This window comes from Melospiza georgiana, chromosome 28, assembly GCF_028018845.1.
Source record: "Melospiza georgiana isolate bMelGeo1 chromosome 28, bMelGeo1.pri, whole genome shotgun sequence".
Lineage (NCBI taxonomy): Eukaryota > Metazoa > Chordata > Aves > Passeriformes > Passerellidae > Melospiza > Melospiza georgiana.
The window spans coordinates 1,023,737-1,039,965 of NC_080457.1; the positions used below are offsets into that span (position 1 = coordinate 1,023,737).

General features: G+C 67.4%; 2 protein-coding genes across 3 annotated transcripts; one reads left to right on the top strand and one right to left on the bottom strand.

Annotated features, from left to right (window-relative positions):
• The first annotated feature begins 1,142 nt into the window (after positions 1–1,142).
• On the top strand, positions 1,143–7,544 carry PDK2 (pyruvate dehydrogenase kinase 2). Its single transcript, XM_058041618.1, has 11 exons — positions 1,143–1,324; positions 2,329–2,470; positions 3,268–3,339; positions 3,553–3,737; positions 4,620–4,709; positions 4,966–5,043; positions 5,543–5,619; positions 5,698–5,796; positions 5,884–5,991; positions 6,773–6,886; positions 6,957–7,544. The coding sequence occupies exons 1-11, from the start codon at positions 1,207–1,209 to the stop codon at positions 7,095–7,097; spliced, it is 1,224 nt and encodes a 407-aa protein (XP_057897601.1). The 5' UTR covers positions 1,143–1,206; the 3' UTR covers positions 7,098–7,544.
• A 276-nt stretch (positions 7,545–7,820) lies between these two features.
• Positions 7,821–14,616, bottom strand: SAMD14 (sterile alpha motif domain containing 14). 2 transcript variants are annotated; one of them, XM_058041732.1, is made up of 10 exons: positions 14,544–14,616; positions 13,055–13,106; positions 11,529–11,665; positions 10,747–11,005; positions 10,590–10,677; positions 10,242–10,316; positions 10,007–10,157; positions 9,384–9,491; positions 9,137–9,292; positions 7,821–8,222 (listed from the first exon to the last, which is right to left on the bottom strand). In XM_058041732.1, the coding sequence occupies exons 2-10, from the start codon at positions 13,092–13,094 to the stop codon at positions 8,064–8,066; spliced, it is 1,173 nt and encodes a 390-aa protein (XP_057897715.1). In that variant the 5' UTR covers positions 13,095–13,106; positions 14,544–14,616; the 3' UTR covers positions 7,821–8,063. The 2 variants fall into 2 exon arrangements, with proteins under 2 accessions (XP_057897715.1, XP_057897714.1); XM_058041731.1 differs by having other exon boundaries at positions 11,529–11,686.
• Positions 14,617–16,229: the final 1,613 nt, after the last annotated feature.

Consider the following 16,229-nt stretch of genomic DNA (forward strand, 5'->3'; position numbering starts at 1 on the left):
TCGCGGGGGTCTCCTCCCCCTTCAAACCTCAGACACCATGGATGTCTCCCCATCCTCACCCCAAACCCCACCGGGGTCTGCCCCCTCTAACCCCATGGGGGTCTCCCCTCCCCTGCCGACCCCAGACCCCTCCTGCTGTTCTCGCAGCTTTGCCTTTTGGGGGGTGGGGGGTGCAGCGCTTCAGGCCGTGTCCCCCCCATCCCATCCCCGCCCCGGGGGTCGCTGTCCCGCCCCGCGGGGTTAAATTATTCCGTGATTCGGTGTTTCGGTGTCGAGTCCCGGCGCCCGGTCGGTACCGGGGTTGGCTGGGGAGGGGGTCCCGCGCCCCCAGCCCCCCAGCCGGCCCCCAAACCCCCTCTCCCTTCCTCGCCGGGGCCCAATAAAGGCTCGCTCTGGGATTTGTAACCTCGTGTCCCCTCCGTGGTCCCCTCCGTGCCGTGGCTGCCGGGATGGGGCGGTGGGCTGGGATTTGGGGGCTTTTGGGACAAAAAGAGAACGGGGGGGAAGATGATGTATCCGCGGAACAGGAGGTGATGGGAGGGTAATGCTGGGGTTGGGGTGGGCTCAGAGCCCCCCAAAACCTTCGCGAAAGGCTCAAATTCCCCCAAAACGCCCCAGAAAGGGGTCTGGGACCCCCCAGGGGATGATGGGAGCCCCGGTTATGCAAATTAGCGCCGGTGCGTCAGCGAGGGGCGGGGTTAGCCCGGGAGGGGCGGGGCCTAAAGCAGAGAGGACGCTGATTGGCCGAGAGGAGCGAGGTGATTGACAGCGGGGCGGGCAGCATTAACTTCCCTGAGGGGCGTGGCTCGAGGTGATTGACAGCGGGGCGTGCAGCATAACTTCCCTAAGGGGCGCGGCTCACGATGATTGACAGCGGGGCGTGCAGTATTAACTCCGTGGAGAGGCGTGGCTCACGGTGAGTGACAGCGGGGCGTGCGGCATTAACTTCCGCGAGAGGCGTGGCTCGCGGTGATTGACAGCGGGGCGTGCCGAGCGTTGAAGCCGGATTGGCACGGGGAGGGGCGGGGTTTGCCGTATAACGGACGCTGATTGGGTGCGGTTCGTTGATTGACGGCGGGTGTGTTGTTTGCGCGCGGCGCGGCGGGGGCGGGGCCGTGTCCGGGCCCGGGGGCTCGGGGGGCTCTGAGGGGACCCTGAGGGGGCTCTGAGGGGACACCGAGGGGACGCCGAGGGGACAGCGGCGCCATGAGGCTGCTGCGGTGCCTCGGGAAGCGCGCGGCGCTGGCCGGCGTCCCCACCTACATCGAGCACTTCAGCAAGTTCTCGCCGTCGCCGCTCTCCATGAAGCAGTTTCTGGACTTCGGTAAATAAAGGAAACCCCCCCCCGGTCCAGCCCCGGGACCCCCACCCTGCTCCGGCACGGGGACACCCCTCGTGTCGCCTCAGCCCCCCCTCGGCGGGGACACCGGTGTGGGGGCGGTGCTTGGGGAGGGAGCTCCGTGGGTACCCCCGGGAATTCCCGAGCCCCTTTCCCAGGAATTCCCTCCCACGACCCCCCGGTAAGCCCTGACCCCCTCCCCAGGGAGTTTCTCCCCTCCCCACCCCGTAAATCTGGGGGCTGTCGGGGCTGCCCCCCCTCAGTGGGTGTGTGGGTAACCCTGACCCCGCGAATATCCCGTTGTTATTGGGGTGAGGGGATTTAACGGCACCCCCCGGGTGAATAAGTGGGGTTGGAACGTGGTTTCCTCATCGGCCGCTTTTGGGGGTGTCCCCTGTGCGCCCCAGACCCCCTCATTTGGGCACATCCTGACAGCCCCACTGTGAAGGACCCCCGGCCCTGCACCTGCCTGGCCCCCACAGGTGGGCAGCTGGGACCCCCCAGTGTCCCCAGGGATGGGGATGTCACCCCATGACTGTCACCCAGCCTGGCCCTGCTCCCAGACAGGGGTTTGGGGCTGCGCTCGGGGTCCCCCCAACTCCATGCCAGCGTCCCTTGTCCCCAGGGATCTGCCCCTCCCGGCCTTTGGGTTCAGCTGTGCCCCCCCTGCACAGCTCCTGCTTGGGGACCCCTCTCTGTGTCCCTGGGCACCCTTGGGCCTGCTCTGGTCCTGGTGCTGGCCCAGCTCCTTCTCCCCTCCCAGCTGCACTCAGGGGTCTCCCAGCCCAGTTTGGGCTGTTCTGGGTTGCCCACTCAGTGGGCTGAGCCCTGTCCCCTCCCTCAGCCCTCCCTGTCCCCCCGCAGTGTCCCCAAACCCCTCACACCCTCCCTAACCGAGCAGGACCCGCTGCTGTCCCCTGTCCCCGCTGCCAGAGGGGTGGCTCTGGGGGTCTCACCCGTGTCCCCCCCGTGTCCCTGTGTGTCCCCAGGCTCCAGCAATGCCTGTGAGAAGACCTCGTTCGCCTTCCTGCGCCAGGAGCTGCCCGTGCGCCTCTCCAACATCATGAAGGAGATCAACCTGCTCCCGGACCGGGTGCTGCGCACACCCTCCGTGCAGCTGGTGCAGAGCTGGTCAGCGTGGCACCTGAGGGGACACGGGGACACTGCCATGGGGCTGCTGGCACTGGGACATGCTGCTGGGGGTGCCACCACTGCCACGGGTCCCCTCACTCACCTGGGGTCCCACTGCCACGGGTCCCCTTGTTGTCACCCTCCTGGGTCCCCTGCACAGCTCCTGTTGCTGCCTCAGCTGCTGTCACCACCCCCGAGGGTTCTGCTGTCACCTCACCGTGTGTCCCACAGCTGTCACCAGCTGTCCTCCCCTGCTGGCATGGGAGGGACACTGGGAGGGGTGACAGGCAGGGCACTCCCCAGCTGGTGCCACCCCTTGGGTGACACAGTCCACTCCCGTGCCAGAGGGGTGTCCCCAGCAAGCAGGGGGGACACCAGTGTCACCTGCTCCCCGAATGGGCCAGGCCACAGGATGTCCCTGTCCTGAGTGGGTCTGAGTGTCCCTTTAAGTGCCATGTCCCCGTGGCAGTGCCAGCAGTGTGACCCTTCTCTTGGCCACCACGTGACACGTTGTTTGTCCAGTGTCCTGGGCCGCTGCCAGCAGGATCTGGCCGTGCCAGGGAGTCAGGCCATGCCAGGGGGTCTTGCTGTGCCACCCCCATCACAGCCCCAACCCCATCACAGGGGCCGTGTCCCCAGCTGTCCCCAGGTGCCAGCAATGCAGTGGGACAGTGATCCCTGGGGCAGCAGATTTTGGGGTGGGGGCCTGGCCTGAGGGGTGCTGACCCCTGGCCCTGTGTGGTGTCACCTGGGCTGTCCTCTCAGTTTGGGGGTGCCAGCTGTGGGTGTCCCCCCAGGTACGTGCAGAGCCTGCTGGACATCATGGAATTCCACGACAGGGACCCCGAGGACCAAGCCACGCTGAGACAGTGAGTCAGGAGTGTCCTTGTCCCCATTCCCGGGGTGTCACCCCCTCCCTGAGCCGCGCTGGTATCACCCAGGGCCGCCCCAAGCACCCCCACTCCGGTGCCACCGGAGCCACTCCGGGTTTTCCAGCGCCCCCGGCTCGCGGGGAATCCCGGCCTGGATCGCGGCTGTGCCCGGAGCGGTGTCCCCAGCGCTGGCCCTGTCGCTGTCCCCAGGTTCACCAACGCGCTGGTGACGATCCGGAACCGGCACAACGACGTTGTCCCCACCATGGCCCAGGGGGTGATCGAGTACAAGGAGACGTACGGGGACGATCCCGTGTCCAACCAGAACATCCAGTACTTCCTGGACCGCTTCTACCTGAGCCGCATCTCCATCCGCATGCTCCTCAACCAGCACAGTGAGGGGCTGGGGGCTGCCTGCCCTGGGGGGTCCCGAACCCCCTGAGTGTCCCCAGGGGTCTGTGCTGAGCGTCCCCACCAACCCCAGGGGTCTGTCATGAGGGTCCCCAACAACCCCAGGGATCCCCACCAACCCCAGGGGTCTGTGCTGAGGGTCCCCAACAACCCCAGGGGTCTCTCATGAGGGTCCCCAACAACCCCAGGGATCCCCACCAACCCCAGGGGTCTGTGCTGAGGGTCCCCACCAACCCCAGGGGTCTCTCATGAGGGTCCCCAACAACCCCAGGGATCCCCACCAACCCCAGGGGTCTGTCATGAGGGCCCCCACCAACCCCAGGGGTCTGTTCTAAGGGTACCTATCAACCCCAGGGGTCTGTCATGAGGGTCCCCACCAACCCCAGGGATCTGTCATGAGGGTCCCCACCAACCCCAGGAATCCCCCAACCCCAGGGGTCTGTCATGAGGGTCCCCACCAGCCCTAGGAGTCCATCCTGATGGTCTCCATCAACCCTGAGGGTCTCCACCAACCCCAGGGGTCTCTCCCAAGGGTCCTCCCAGCCCCAGGGAGCTCCCCAAGGTTGTCCCCGCTCAGAGGGTCCCCTCCTAACCCCAGGAGTCTGTCCTGAAGGTCCCCATCACCCCTGGGTGTCCCCAGAATGTCCCCACCAGCTCCAGGGGTGCATCCTGAAGGTCCCCGCCAACTCCAGGGATCTGTCCTGAGCGTCCTCACCAACCCCAAGGGTCCATCCTGAGGGTCCCCACTAACCCCAGGGATCCTGTCTTGGTTGGGCATCTCCCCGGTGTCAGATGTTTCCCCCCACAGCCCCTGGGTGCCCTGGGGGTGTCCCTGGCGTGTCCCCAGCTCGTTGTCCCCTCCCCAGCCCTGCTCTTCGATGGCAGCACCAACCCCGCGCACCCCAAACACATCGGGAGCATCGACCCCCACTGCAACGTGGCCAACGTGGTGAGAGGTTGGTGGGGTCTGGGGGGGTCTGGGGTCCCACCCCACAGCACTGGGGGCAGTTTGGGGCTGGGGGGTGCTTGAAAGGCCCCCCCCGGCACCACTCATGTCACAGGTTTGGGGTGACCTCGGCCACACTGTCCCCTGAGCTGTGCAGTCGCTGCGGGAGACCCCAGGAACGGGGAGTGTTTGGGGGTGGGGGGGACCCCAAAGGCTGCCCCTGTTGGTCCTGGGGGTGCTGAGCCCTCTGTCCCCCCCTTTGCCAGATGCCTACAACATGGCCAAGCTGCTGTGTGACAAATACTACATGGCCTCACCTGAGCTGGAGATCGAGGAGGTCAACGGTGAGGGGACAGTGGCAGTGAGGGGACAGTGACAGTGAGGGGACACTGGGGGCCTGGGCAGGGGGATCATGGGTGCCTCCTTTGGGGTTGGGGGCTTTCAGGTGCCTCCTTTGGGGTTGGGGGCTCTCAGGTGCCTCCTTTAGGGTTGGGGGTTCTCAGGTGCCTCCTTTAGGGTTGGGGGTTCTCAGGTGCCTCCTTTAGGGTTGGGGGCTCTCAGGTGCCTCCTTTAGGGTTGGGGGTTCTCAGGTGCCTCCTTTGGGGTTGGGGGTTCTCAGGTGCCTCCTTTAGGGCTGGGGGGGCAGGGGGATTTTTATGTGGCTCATTCTGGGGTGAGGGTCCCCGTTGCAGGAGTTCTCAGCTCCTTTAGGGTTGGGGCATACTTGGCTTATCTAGGTTTGGGGGTCCCTGTGGTGGGGGGTTCTCGGGTGACCCATTTAGGGCTGGGACAGGTTTGGGGTCAGGATTGTCCCCACCAATCCCAATGTCCCCCCTCGCCCAGCCTGCAACGCGGAGCAGCCCGTGAGCATCGTCTACGTCCCATCCCACCTGTACCACATGCTCTTCGAGCTCTTCAAGGTAGCCCAGCCCTTTGGGGGGGATCTTGGGGGGCTCTGGGGGACCCCCTGACCCCACCCTGGGGCTCTGTGTCCCCAGAATGCCATGAGAGCCACGGTGGAGAGCCACGAGAACAGCCCCCGGCTGCCGGCCGTCAGGGTGATGGTGGCCCTGGGCCAGGAGGACCTGTCCATCCGGGTGAGGGACCCCTGCCCACCCTGGGGGATGGCACAGTGTGGGGAGGGGGCACAGGGATGTGGTTGTCACCGTCTCTGGTGTCCCCAGATGAGCGACAGGGGCATGGGGGTGCCCCTGAGGAAGATCGAGCGGCTCTTCAGCTACATGTACTCGACAGCCCCCACCCCCCAGCTGGGCTCTGGGGGGGCCCCCCTGGTACGTGACCCCCCCCAGGGGTGGGGGGGCTTCGTGGGGAGGGGGAGAGGGAAAGGGGGCTGCAATTGAGGGGGATTGGGGGCGTTTGAGGGGGCTGGAGTGGCTTGGGGATTGTTTGGGGTTGTTTGGGGACCTGGAGTGACAGGAGGTGCTTTGGGGGTGACATGGGGAGGTTTGGGGGTGGCTGGAGTGGCCTGGCAGTGTTTTGGGGTGGGGGATTGGGGTGGGCTGGAGTGGCACTGGGAGGTTTGGGCTTGGCTGGGCACCTTTTGGGGACATTTGGTGGTGTGGGGATGCTTGGAAGTGTCACAGGGACACTTTGGTGGGCTTTGGATGTGATGAGGGAACCTTTGGGGTGGCATGGTGACCCTTCAGGGTGGAATGGGGACACTTGGAGGTGGCAGTGGGAGCCTTTATGGTGGCATGGGGACACTTCAGGGTGGCATGGGGACACTTAGGGGTGGCAGTGGGATCCTTTGGAGTGTCATGGGGACACTTTGGGGTGGCAGTGGGATCCTTTAGGGTGGCATAGGAACACTTTGGGGTGTCATGGAGATACTTGGGGGTGGCAGTGGCATCCTTTAGGGTGGCATAGGAACACTTTGGCCTGGCAGGGTGCCCCTGTGGCCATTCTGGAGCCCTTTGACAATGCCACCATGCCCGTTGGCAGGGCCAGTGACACTCCCGGCACTCCTGGGGCACTGTGGGGAGGCCGGGGGTGCTCTGTGGGTGCTCCCCCAGCCCTTGGGGACCCCCCACCCCAATTCCCTGTCCCCCCCAGGCCGGCTTTGGCTACGGGCTGCCCATCTCCCGCCTCTACGCCAAGTACTTCCAGGGGGACCTGCAGCTCTTCTCCATGGAGGGCTTCGGCACCGACGCCGTCATCTACCTGAAGGTGGGTGCCTGTCCCCGGACTGCCCCCGGGGGGCGCTCGGGACCCTCGCTGAGCCCCCCGTGCCCCCCAGGCGCTGTCCACGGACTCGGTGGAGCGGCTGCCCGTATACAACAAGTCGGCGTGGCGGCACTACCAGGCCAGCCAGGAGGGCGGGGACTGGTGCGTGCCCAGCACCGAGCCCAAGAACACCTCCACCTACCGCGTGCCCTGAGCCCCCCCCGGGCACCCCCGGGCACAGGGACCCCTCAGCTGCACCCATGAGGAGTCCCTGAGTGCCCTGGGGTGGTTGGCATCCCGGTTCTTTGGGCTCCTGGGGAGTGTGGGATGTGGGGGTGTCCTGGTGTCCCCGCCTTGGTGGCACTTAGGGATGGGGCTGGGGGGGTTGGAGCAGTGCCTGTTGTTCCCTCACTGCCCCCCAGAACTCCCACCCGCCCCAGGGGTGCCCCCATCCCAGCACGGGACTGCTCCTGTCCCAGTAGGACCAGCAGCACTTCCCTGCAGCCACAGCTGTAATGGGGAGGGGGGACCTGAGCCCCCCTCCCTGCCTCCCTCCCCATGTTCCTGTCCCTGCTCCCCCTCTCTTATTGCACTACTGCGCTGTCCCCACCCCCCACTTGCTGTGACCTGTTCGACCCCCCCTCCCATTCCCCAAATTCCCCCAGACCTCTCCCCACTGTCAGTAAATTGGATGTTGACTGAACCCCTGTGGTGTTTGGGGTCCTGGTGCCTCAGTTTCCCCCCTCCAGCCTTGGGAGGGGGCTGAGCCTTCAGTCCCGCGGTGGCACTTGGGGACAGGGGGAGCTGCTCTGTGCCCCCAGTCAGGTGACACCGGTCACTCCAGTTTGCACTGGCCCTTGATACCCTTTTATTTCCTGGGGCGGCCTCGGGGGGCCGCCTTGGGGGCTGTGGGGGGGGCGGGGTTCACTCCCTGCCCCCCATTTGGGGGTGCCCGTGTGTGAGGGGGGGTCGGGCTGTGCCCTGTCCCCTCCTGTGCCAGGGGTGCGGGTGGGGAGCGGCCGGGACCCCTCGGGGTGGTGACAGTGGGGTGGCAGGACGGGCTGGGGGTGTCCCAGTGCCCTCTGCATCCCCAAAGGGGCCGGGCCGGTGTCCCCTGGCCGTGCCCCGCGTGTGTCCCGGGGGGCTCTGGGTGGGGATGGGGTGCGGGACCCCCCGGTTTTCAGCTCCGCCGCTGCTCCTGCTCCGCCTTTTTCCTGTGCTTGTCGCGCTGCTTGTCCGCCTTGTCCCGGGCCTTGCGCTCCCGCTCGGCCGCCGCGCTCAGCTCCTTCAGCCGCCGCTTGAGCACCGCGCGGTCCTGCGAGCTGCCCACGCCCAGCGCCTGCGGCACCGCGGGCTGGCACGGGCACCCCGGCACGGAGCCTCCCCGGACAGCGGCTCCTTGGGGTGCCCGCAACGCCCGTGCCTCCCTTGGGGTGCCCAGAACCGCCCGTGCCTCCCTTGGGGTGCCCAGAACCGCCCGTGCCTCCCTTGAGGTCCCCAGAACCGCCCGTGCCTCCCTTGGGGTGCCCACAATGCCCGTGCCTCCCTTGGGGTCCCCAGAACCGCCCGTGCCTCCCTTGGGGTGCCCACAACGCCCGTGCCTCCCTTGGCATCCCCAGAACTGCCCGTGCCTCCCTTGGGGTGCCCACAACGCCCGTGCCTCCCTTGGGGTCCCCAGAACCGCCCGTGCCTCCCTTGGGGTGCCCAGAATGCCCGTGCCTCCCTTGGGGTGCCCAGAATGCCCGTGCCTCCCTTGGGGTGCCCACAACGCCCGTGCCTCCCTTGGGGTGCCCGCAACGCCCGTGCCTCCCTTGGGGTGCCCACAACGCCCGTGCCTCCCTTGGGGTGCCCAGAACCGCCCGTGCCTCCCTTGGGATCGTCCCTTGGGGTGTCCGGGCATCCCGACCCATGGAAAGGCCAACTCGGACAGCGGGGTTTGGGTACCCATGGAAACCCAGTTTGGGGCACCCTGACCCATCCCAGACCTTCCTGCCCCACGGGATTCCCCTTTGGGGTACCCAGAACCATCCCAGCCCTTCCTGCCCCATGGAATTGGGGCACCCCGACCCATCCCAGCCCTTCCTGCCCCATGGAATTGGGGCACCCTGAACCCTCCCAGCCCTTCCTGCCCCACAGAATTGGGGCACCCCGACCCATCCCAGCCCTTCCTGCCCCACACAATCCCCCCCTGGAGCACCCTGAGCCTCTCTCCCTCCATCTTTCGGGGTCCCTGGAGCCCCCCCGGCCCCGCACCTTGAGCTTGGCCCCATCGAGCAGCAGCAGGCGGGGCCCGTCCACGCCGCGCTCGGCGAATTCCCGCACGTAGCGCTCCAGGCCCAGGCTCTGCAGCCACTGCCCCACCTGGCCGCACGTCCAGCCCGCGGCCGCGCCCGCCGGCTCCTCCAGCAGCTGCGCACGGGGGTCAGCCGGGGCTTCCCGGGCCCCCGGGGTGGGCACAGCCCCGGCCCCGCGGCCCCCGCGCCCCCCGCGCCGCTCTCACCTCGTCCGAGGACTGCGACAGCGTGTGGTACGGGTACGAGCACTTGGGGGGGCCCGGCAGGCGCGGGCTGGCGCTGGATGGGGGCGAGTCCTCGCTCAGCTCCGAGTCCTGGGCAGCGGGAGGAGCAGGGATGGGACCCCAGAGGCACCCCAGCAACCTCCAGAGCCACCCCAGTGACCCCCAGTGACGCCTGAGCCACCCTGGTGACACCCAGAGCCACCCCACTGCCCCCAGAGCCACCCCAGTGACCCCCAGTGACACCTGAGCCACCCTGGTGACACCCAGAGCCACCCCACAGCCCCCAGTGGTCCTCAGAGCCACCCCAGAGCCCCCCAGTGACACCCAGAGCCACCCCAGAGGCACCCCACAGCCCCCAGTTGGCTGCCAGCCCCCTCAAAGTGTTGATTCCCCTAAAGCCACCCCAACCCTAAATGCTTTTGGACACCCCAATTCCTGTCCCGACTCTGCAGGGCTCTGACACCCCCACAAAGCCCCCCTGGCCCTGTGGGGCTTCGAGTCCTCTCCCTAACCCTATGGGGCTTTGGCTCTGTCCCCAGAGCTGGTGTCACCCCCTCTCTCAGAGCCCATGGGGTCCCCAGGCCCGTCCCCATGTCAGGGCTCACCTGTGAGGCGGATTTGGGGGGGCTGAGCCCCTCGTGCCGGGGGGAGCCCGCGGGGGACGCGGGGCCGGGCGAGCCCCGGGCGCTGTCCGAGAACCAGGAGAAGGGCAGGAATGGGGAGCCCGAGGGGCGGCCGGGGCCCTCTGACACATCCCTGGGGACACAGCAGGGTCAGGGCTGTCCCCAGGCTGTCCCCAGGTGTCCCCGCGTGTCCCCCTGTCCCGGGGCAGTCCCTCACCTGCTGCCCATGGACAGGCGGTTGCTGCTCTTCTCCTTGCGGCTCTTCCCAGAGGATGCCCGGCGCAGGGTCACCCTGGGAACAGGGGTGTGACCTGATGGCTGGGGCACCAGGACCCCCTCTGTCTTTCTGTCTGTCCATCCATCTGTCATCCATCCATCCATCTGTCATCCATCCATCCATCCATGGATCCATCCATCCATCATCCATCCATCCATCCATCCATGGATCCATCCATCCATCCATCCATCATCCATCATCCATCCATCCATCCATCCATCCATGGATCCATCCATCCATCCATCCATCCATCCCTGTCCCTCCCCCCTGCCCAGGCTGAGCTCTCACCCCAAATCCAAGAATTTCCTCCTCGTTTTCTTATCGAGCCCCACGGTCGGGCTGGCGGGAGAGGGGGGGCTCATGTCCCGGCTGTCATCTGCAGGGGTGGCACCGGGCTGTCACCCTCTGTCCCCCCCAGGTGTCCCCAGGGTCTGGGGGGTCTCACCTTCGCTGTGCTGCCGGGGCCGGGGGTGGCGGCGGCCGAAGCCGGGGGAGCTGTCGGAGCTGGGGCAGGACTGGGGTGCGGGGGGCCCCGAGAGCCCCTCCTGGGATGGGGTGTTGGTGAGGGGCCGGTAGCGGCTGAGGGGGGGCGTGGGGGCCGGGGGGTCCCCCAGGCCCGGCCGTGCCACCCCCGGCTCGAAGGAGAAGCCGTCGGTGCGGGAGAAGGGCGAGGGGGCCGGGGGGCTGCCCTCGCCCTCGGTGCCCTGCGGGGGCACGGGCAGGGGTCAGAGCCCATGTCCCCCAGACCACCTTCCCTGCCCCCAATTCTCCAACCCATCCTTGGTGCCCATGGTGCCCCCAGGCCTGTCCCTGGCATGCTTGGTGTCCCCAATCTCTGTGACATCTCCAGTCCTTGATGTCCCCCAAGTCCATCCCTGATGGCCCCAGTCCCTGTGCCCCCGAGCCCTGGTGTCCCCTGAGGCCATCCCTGGTGTCCCCAATCCCTGACACTCCCAGCCCCGCTGTCCCTCAAGTCCATCCTTGAGGCCCTCAATCCCTGTGACCCCCCCAGCCCTTGATGTCCCCTGAGTCTATCCCTGGTGTCCCCAATCCCTGTGACCCCCCCAGCCCTTGATGTCCCCTGAGTCTATCCCTGGTGTCCCCAATCCCTGTGACCCCCCGGACCTGGTGTCCTCTGACACTGTCCCTGGTGTCCCCAGCCCCTGTGACCCCCCAGCCCCAGTGTCCCCAGTGTCCCCAGTGTCCCCAGCCCGTGTCCCGTCTCACCGCGGCCTCGGGCCCCTCGTCGCCCTCGGTGGAGCTGGCGCTGTCGCGCAGGCGGGAGCGCGAGGGCCGCTGGCGGCGGCCGCGGGCCAGGAGCCGGGCACGGGCCTTGTGCAGGCTGCTGTCCAAACGCGGCGTCTCTGGAACCACAGCGGTAAAATCTGCCCGTGACAGAGACACCGGGGCAGAGAGACGGACGGACGGATGGACACACGGACAGACAGCGGGACGGCGTGGGGTGGGAGAGAGCGGGAAAGTGGGGGTGGACATGGAGGGATGGATGGATGGATGGATGGATGGATGGATGGATGGATGGATGATGGATGGATGGATGGATGGATGATGGATGGATGGATGGATGGATGATGGATGGATGGATGATGGATGGATGGATGGATGATGGATGGATGGATGGATGATGGATGGATGGATGGATGGATGGATGGATGGATGGATGATGGATGGATGGATGGATGGATGGATGGATGGATGGATGATGGATGGATGATGGATGGATGGATGGATGGATGGATGGATGGATGGATGGATGATGGATGGATGGATGGATGGATGGATGGATGGATGATGGATGGATGGATGATGGATGGATGGATGATGGATGGATGGATGGATGGATGGATGGATGGATGGATGGATGGATGGATGATGGATGGATGGATGGATGGATGGATGGATGGATGGATGGATGATGGATGGATGGATGATGGATGGATGGATGATGGATGGATGGATGGATGGATGGATGGATGGATGGATGGATGATGGATGGATGGATGGATGGATGGATGGATGGATGGATGGATGATGGATGGATGGATGGATCCATGGACAGACAGATGGGAGATGGAGGGAGGGATGAGCAGGGAGAAAGGGACAGGGAAGCGTTGGAGGCAGGTGGACAGACAGGGAGGGCCAGCCCAGCGGAGAGGGGACAGAGGGACAGAGGGACAGGGACAGGGCAGGAGAGCCAAAGGGCAGGTGGGCAGTCCCAGGACGACAGGAGGGGGCACAAGGAGAGGGGAGCATTGGGGACATGGATGGGGCACCCCGGTGGGGCGGGACAGGGGACAGGGGGACAGAGAGAAGTGTTCAAAGAGATGGCCCAGCACGGGGAAAGAGGAGTGGGTGACCCTGAGGACAGAGTGTCCCCGTCACCCAGGGGGGACACGCTTTGCCCAGGTGCCACCGGGATCCCCCCAATATCCCCACCCTGCACCCCAACCCCATCCAAGGTCCCTGTGTCCCCAGGTCCCTGTCACCCCCTGCACACCCCTGTGCCCCCCGACCCCCATTCCTGAGTGCCCTGGCTGTGTCCCCATGTCCTTGTCACTCCACACCCTGTGTGTGTCCCCATGTCCCCTTCCCCACACACATCCCCGTGTCCCCAAGCCCACATTGTCCCCAAGCCCGCACACAGGAGGACACTGAGGGTGGGTGGGGACCCACGGGTGGCTCTGCACCCCCAGGGGGGCTCTGCACCCCAGGCCCCCCCCGGAACAGGAACTCACCAAAAACCTCGTCCGTGTCCTGCAGCTTGGAGACCGACATGGTGGGACAGGGCTGGGGACAGAGGGGACATCAGAGGAGGGACAGGGCTGGGGACAAGGGCTGGGGACAGAGGGGACATCGGGGGGGGACAGGGCTGGGGACAGAGGGGACACCAGGGGAGGGACAGGGCTGGGGACAGAGGGGACACCGGGGGAGGGACAGGGCTGGGGACAGAGGGGACACCAGGGGAGGGACAGGGCTGGGGACAGAGGGGACACCAGGGGAGGGACCAGCCCCTCTGTGCCTCCCATGGGAAGGGAGCTGGGGATCCCCGCTGCAGAGCGGCCGGGAAGGGGTTAAACCCCCCCCGCCCCCGTGTTCGGGGAGTCTCGGGCGGGGCGGGGGCTCCTCGGGACTCGGAGGCACCGGGGGGGGGGGGTGGGAAGCAGCCCCGGGAGGGGCCGGTACCGGCGGGGGGGGAGAGGCTGGACCGGGAATGGTGTCCCTGGGTGGGGCTGGACCGGGAATGCCGGACCGGGAATGAGTCTGGACCGGGAATATCGAACCGAGGGGATGGGGCTGTCCCGGGGGACGGGAGCTACCGGGAACGTAACGGGGATGTGGCTGTACCGGGGCTGGGGCTGTACCGTGACTACACCGAGGCTGTACCGGGGCTCTACCGAGTCTATACCGGGGCTGTACCGGGGCTGGGGCCGTACCGGGGCCGTACCGGGGCTGGGGCTGTACCGTGACTATACCGAGGCTGTACCGGGGCCGTACCGGGGCTGTACCGGGGCTGTACCGGGGCTGTACCGGGGCCGTACCGGGGCTGGGGCTGTACCGTGACTACACCGAGGCTGTACCGGGGCCGTACCGGGGCTGTACCGGGGCCGTACCGGGGCTGGGGCTGTACCGTGACTATACCGAGGCTGTACCGGGGCCGTACCGGGGCTGTACCGGGGCTGTACCGGGGCTGGGGCTGTACCGGGGCCATACTAGGGCTGGGGCTGTACCGTGACTATACCGAGGCTGTACCGAGGCTGTACCGGGGCTGTACCGGGGCTGTACCGGGGCCGTACCGGGGCTGGGGCTGTACCGTGACTATACCGAGGCTGTACCGGGGCTCTACCGAGTCTATTCCGGGGCTGTACCGGGGCTCTACCGAGTCTCTACCGGGGCTGTACCGGGGCTGGGGCTGTACCGGGGCCGTACCGGGGCTGGGGCTGTACCGTGACTATACCGAGGCTGTACCGAGGCTGTACCGGGGCTGTACCGGGGCCGTACCGGGGCTGGGGCTGTGCCGTGACTGTACCGAGGCTGTACCGGGGCTCTACCGAGTCTATACCGGGGCTGTACCGGGGCTGGGGCTGTACCGGGGCCGTACCGGGGCTGGGGCTGTACCGTGACTATACCGAGGCTGTACCGGGGCCGTACCGGGGCTGTACCGGGGCCGTACCGGGGCCGCTGTCCGGGGGTGACGCCCTGCCCGATCCCCCCCTCCCCACTCACCCGCGCTCCTCGGGCATCCTGCTCGGCCCCGCTCGCCTCCCGCCGGGCCGGGCTCGGGGCCGGGCTCGGGGCCGGGCTCGGCGCCGGTGGGAGCGGAGGGCGCTGCCGAGCCGCCCCGCCGGGCCGGGGGCCGCGGGGGGGGCACAGGAACCCGGAAACGGCGGGGGCGGCGGGGGCGGGGTCTGCCCCGCCCGGAACGAGCCCGGGGCCGAACGGACACCGGGGATGGGCACGCCGGGACCCGGGGGACCGCGAACACGAGCCCGGTGCTGAACGGACAGCGCCGGGGGGCACCGAGGGCACGGCCGCACCGGGCACGGAGGGACGCGCGTCGGTGCTGAAGGGACAGCGACCGGCGGGACACGGGCGCGGCCACAGCGCTGCCGCCAGCGTTCCCATCGTCCCCGGTGTCCCCGAGTGTCCCCCGGTGCCCACCGGCCCAGGGGATCCTCCCGGTGCGCCCCCGCAGCGTGCCCGGCTCCCCCAGTGCCCCCCAGCCCTTCCCAACCCTCCCAGTGCCCCCCACCCTGCCCATTCCCCATTCCCCCCCACTTCTTCCCACCACCCCAAATCACTCCCAGTCCTTCCCAACCCTCCCAGTTCCCCCCCACCCTTCCCAATCCCCCAATGCTTCTCACCCTCCCCCGTGCCCCCCACCCCTTCCTACCACCCTAAATAATTCCCCCCCACCCTCCTCGATGCCCCCCGGTGCCCCCCAGGCCCATCCGCCGGCAGGAGGAGGCGGGGGGCGAGGCCGAGCCCGCATTTGTGGGGCGGGGGTCTCGTTTTTGGGGCGGGGGTCTCGTTTTTGGGGTGGGGGTCTCGTTTATGGAGCGGGGGTCTCGTTTTTGGGGCGGGGGTCTCATTTATGGGGCGAGGGTCTCGTTTATGGGGCGAGGGTCTCGTTTATGGAGCGGGGGTCTCGTTTATGGGGCGGGGGTCTCGTTTATGGGGCGGGGGTCTCGTTTATGGGGAGGGTCTCGTTTTTGGGGCGGGGGTCTCGTTTTTGGGGCGGCGCCGGGCGCGGAGAGCGGGAGCGGTGCTACATAGGTACATTATATATAGTATATACACCCACAGGTACACGTGTGAGATTAAATAACCCCGGCCCCCCGCCGGGGCTCGCGCTCCCCGGACCCCCCCCCCATTAAATAGCCCCCTCCCCCCTCCCCGAAGTGGTTCCAATCCAGTCGGACCCCCCGGCCCCGCCCCCCCCCGCCCCCTCCCCACGCGGCCCCCCCGCCTCCCCTTCCCAGTATAACCAGCTCTGGCTCCCAGTTGCCCCCACATCCAGTTACTGTCGGAGACTCGGGGGCGGGGGGGGGGGGCAAAATAGAAATGAAAATCAAAGGGCGGGACCCCCCCGGCCCGGCTGGGGGCGGCCGGAGCTTGGGGGGTGTCCCGGCCCCAGAGAAATGCCGTGATTTTGGGGGGGGGGGTTATTTACAGGTGAGGGGGGGGAGCATCGCCCCCACCCCAGAGGGGACCCCCCCCCGTGTGTGCCCCCCGCCCGGGGAAGGCGAAAGCCCCGGGCTCGGGGGGCGTTGGTGGGGCTGGGGGTGTCCCCATTCCCGGGGGGGGCGGTGGGGCTGGTGCCCCCCATCCCCTGCGGGCTTGGCAAAGGCTCGGGGGTGCCCCCTGCCCGGCGATGGTGGCACTGAGGGATCGGGGGGGACACTCGGGGTC

Excerpts from the sequence above, each read along its gene's own strand:
- PDK2 (XM_058041618.1), top strand. The coding sequence starts at position 1,207 with ATGAGGCTGCTGCGGTGCCTCGGGAAGCGCGCGGCGCTGGCCGGCGTC. Across the intron at positions 2,471-3,267 it reads GTGCAGCTGGTGCAGAGCTG|GTACGTGCAGAGCCTGCTGG; the intron begins GTCAGCGTGGCA and ends GTGTCCCCCCAG. Across the intron at positions 5,797-5,883 it reads AGGAGGACCTGTCCATCCGG|ATGAGCGACAGGGGCATGGG; the intron begins GTGAGGGACCCC and ends TGGTGTCCCCAG.
- SAMD14 (XM_058041731.1), bottom strand. The coding sequence starts at position 13,094 with ATGTCGGTCTCCAAGCTGCAGGACACGGACGAGGTTTTTG. Across the intron at positions 11,006-11,528 it reads ACGAGGGGCCCGAGGCCGCG|GGCACCGAGGGCGAGGGCAG; the intron begins GTGAGACGGGAC and ends GTGCCCCCGCAG. Across the intron at positions 10,678-10,746 it reads GCCCCGGCAGCACAGCGAAG|ATGACAGCCGGGACATGAGC; the intron begins GTGAGACCCCCC and ends CCACCCCTGCAG.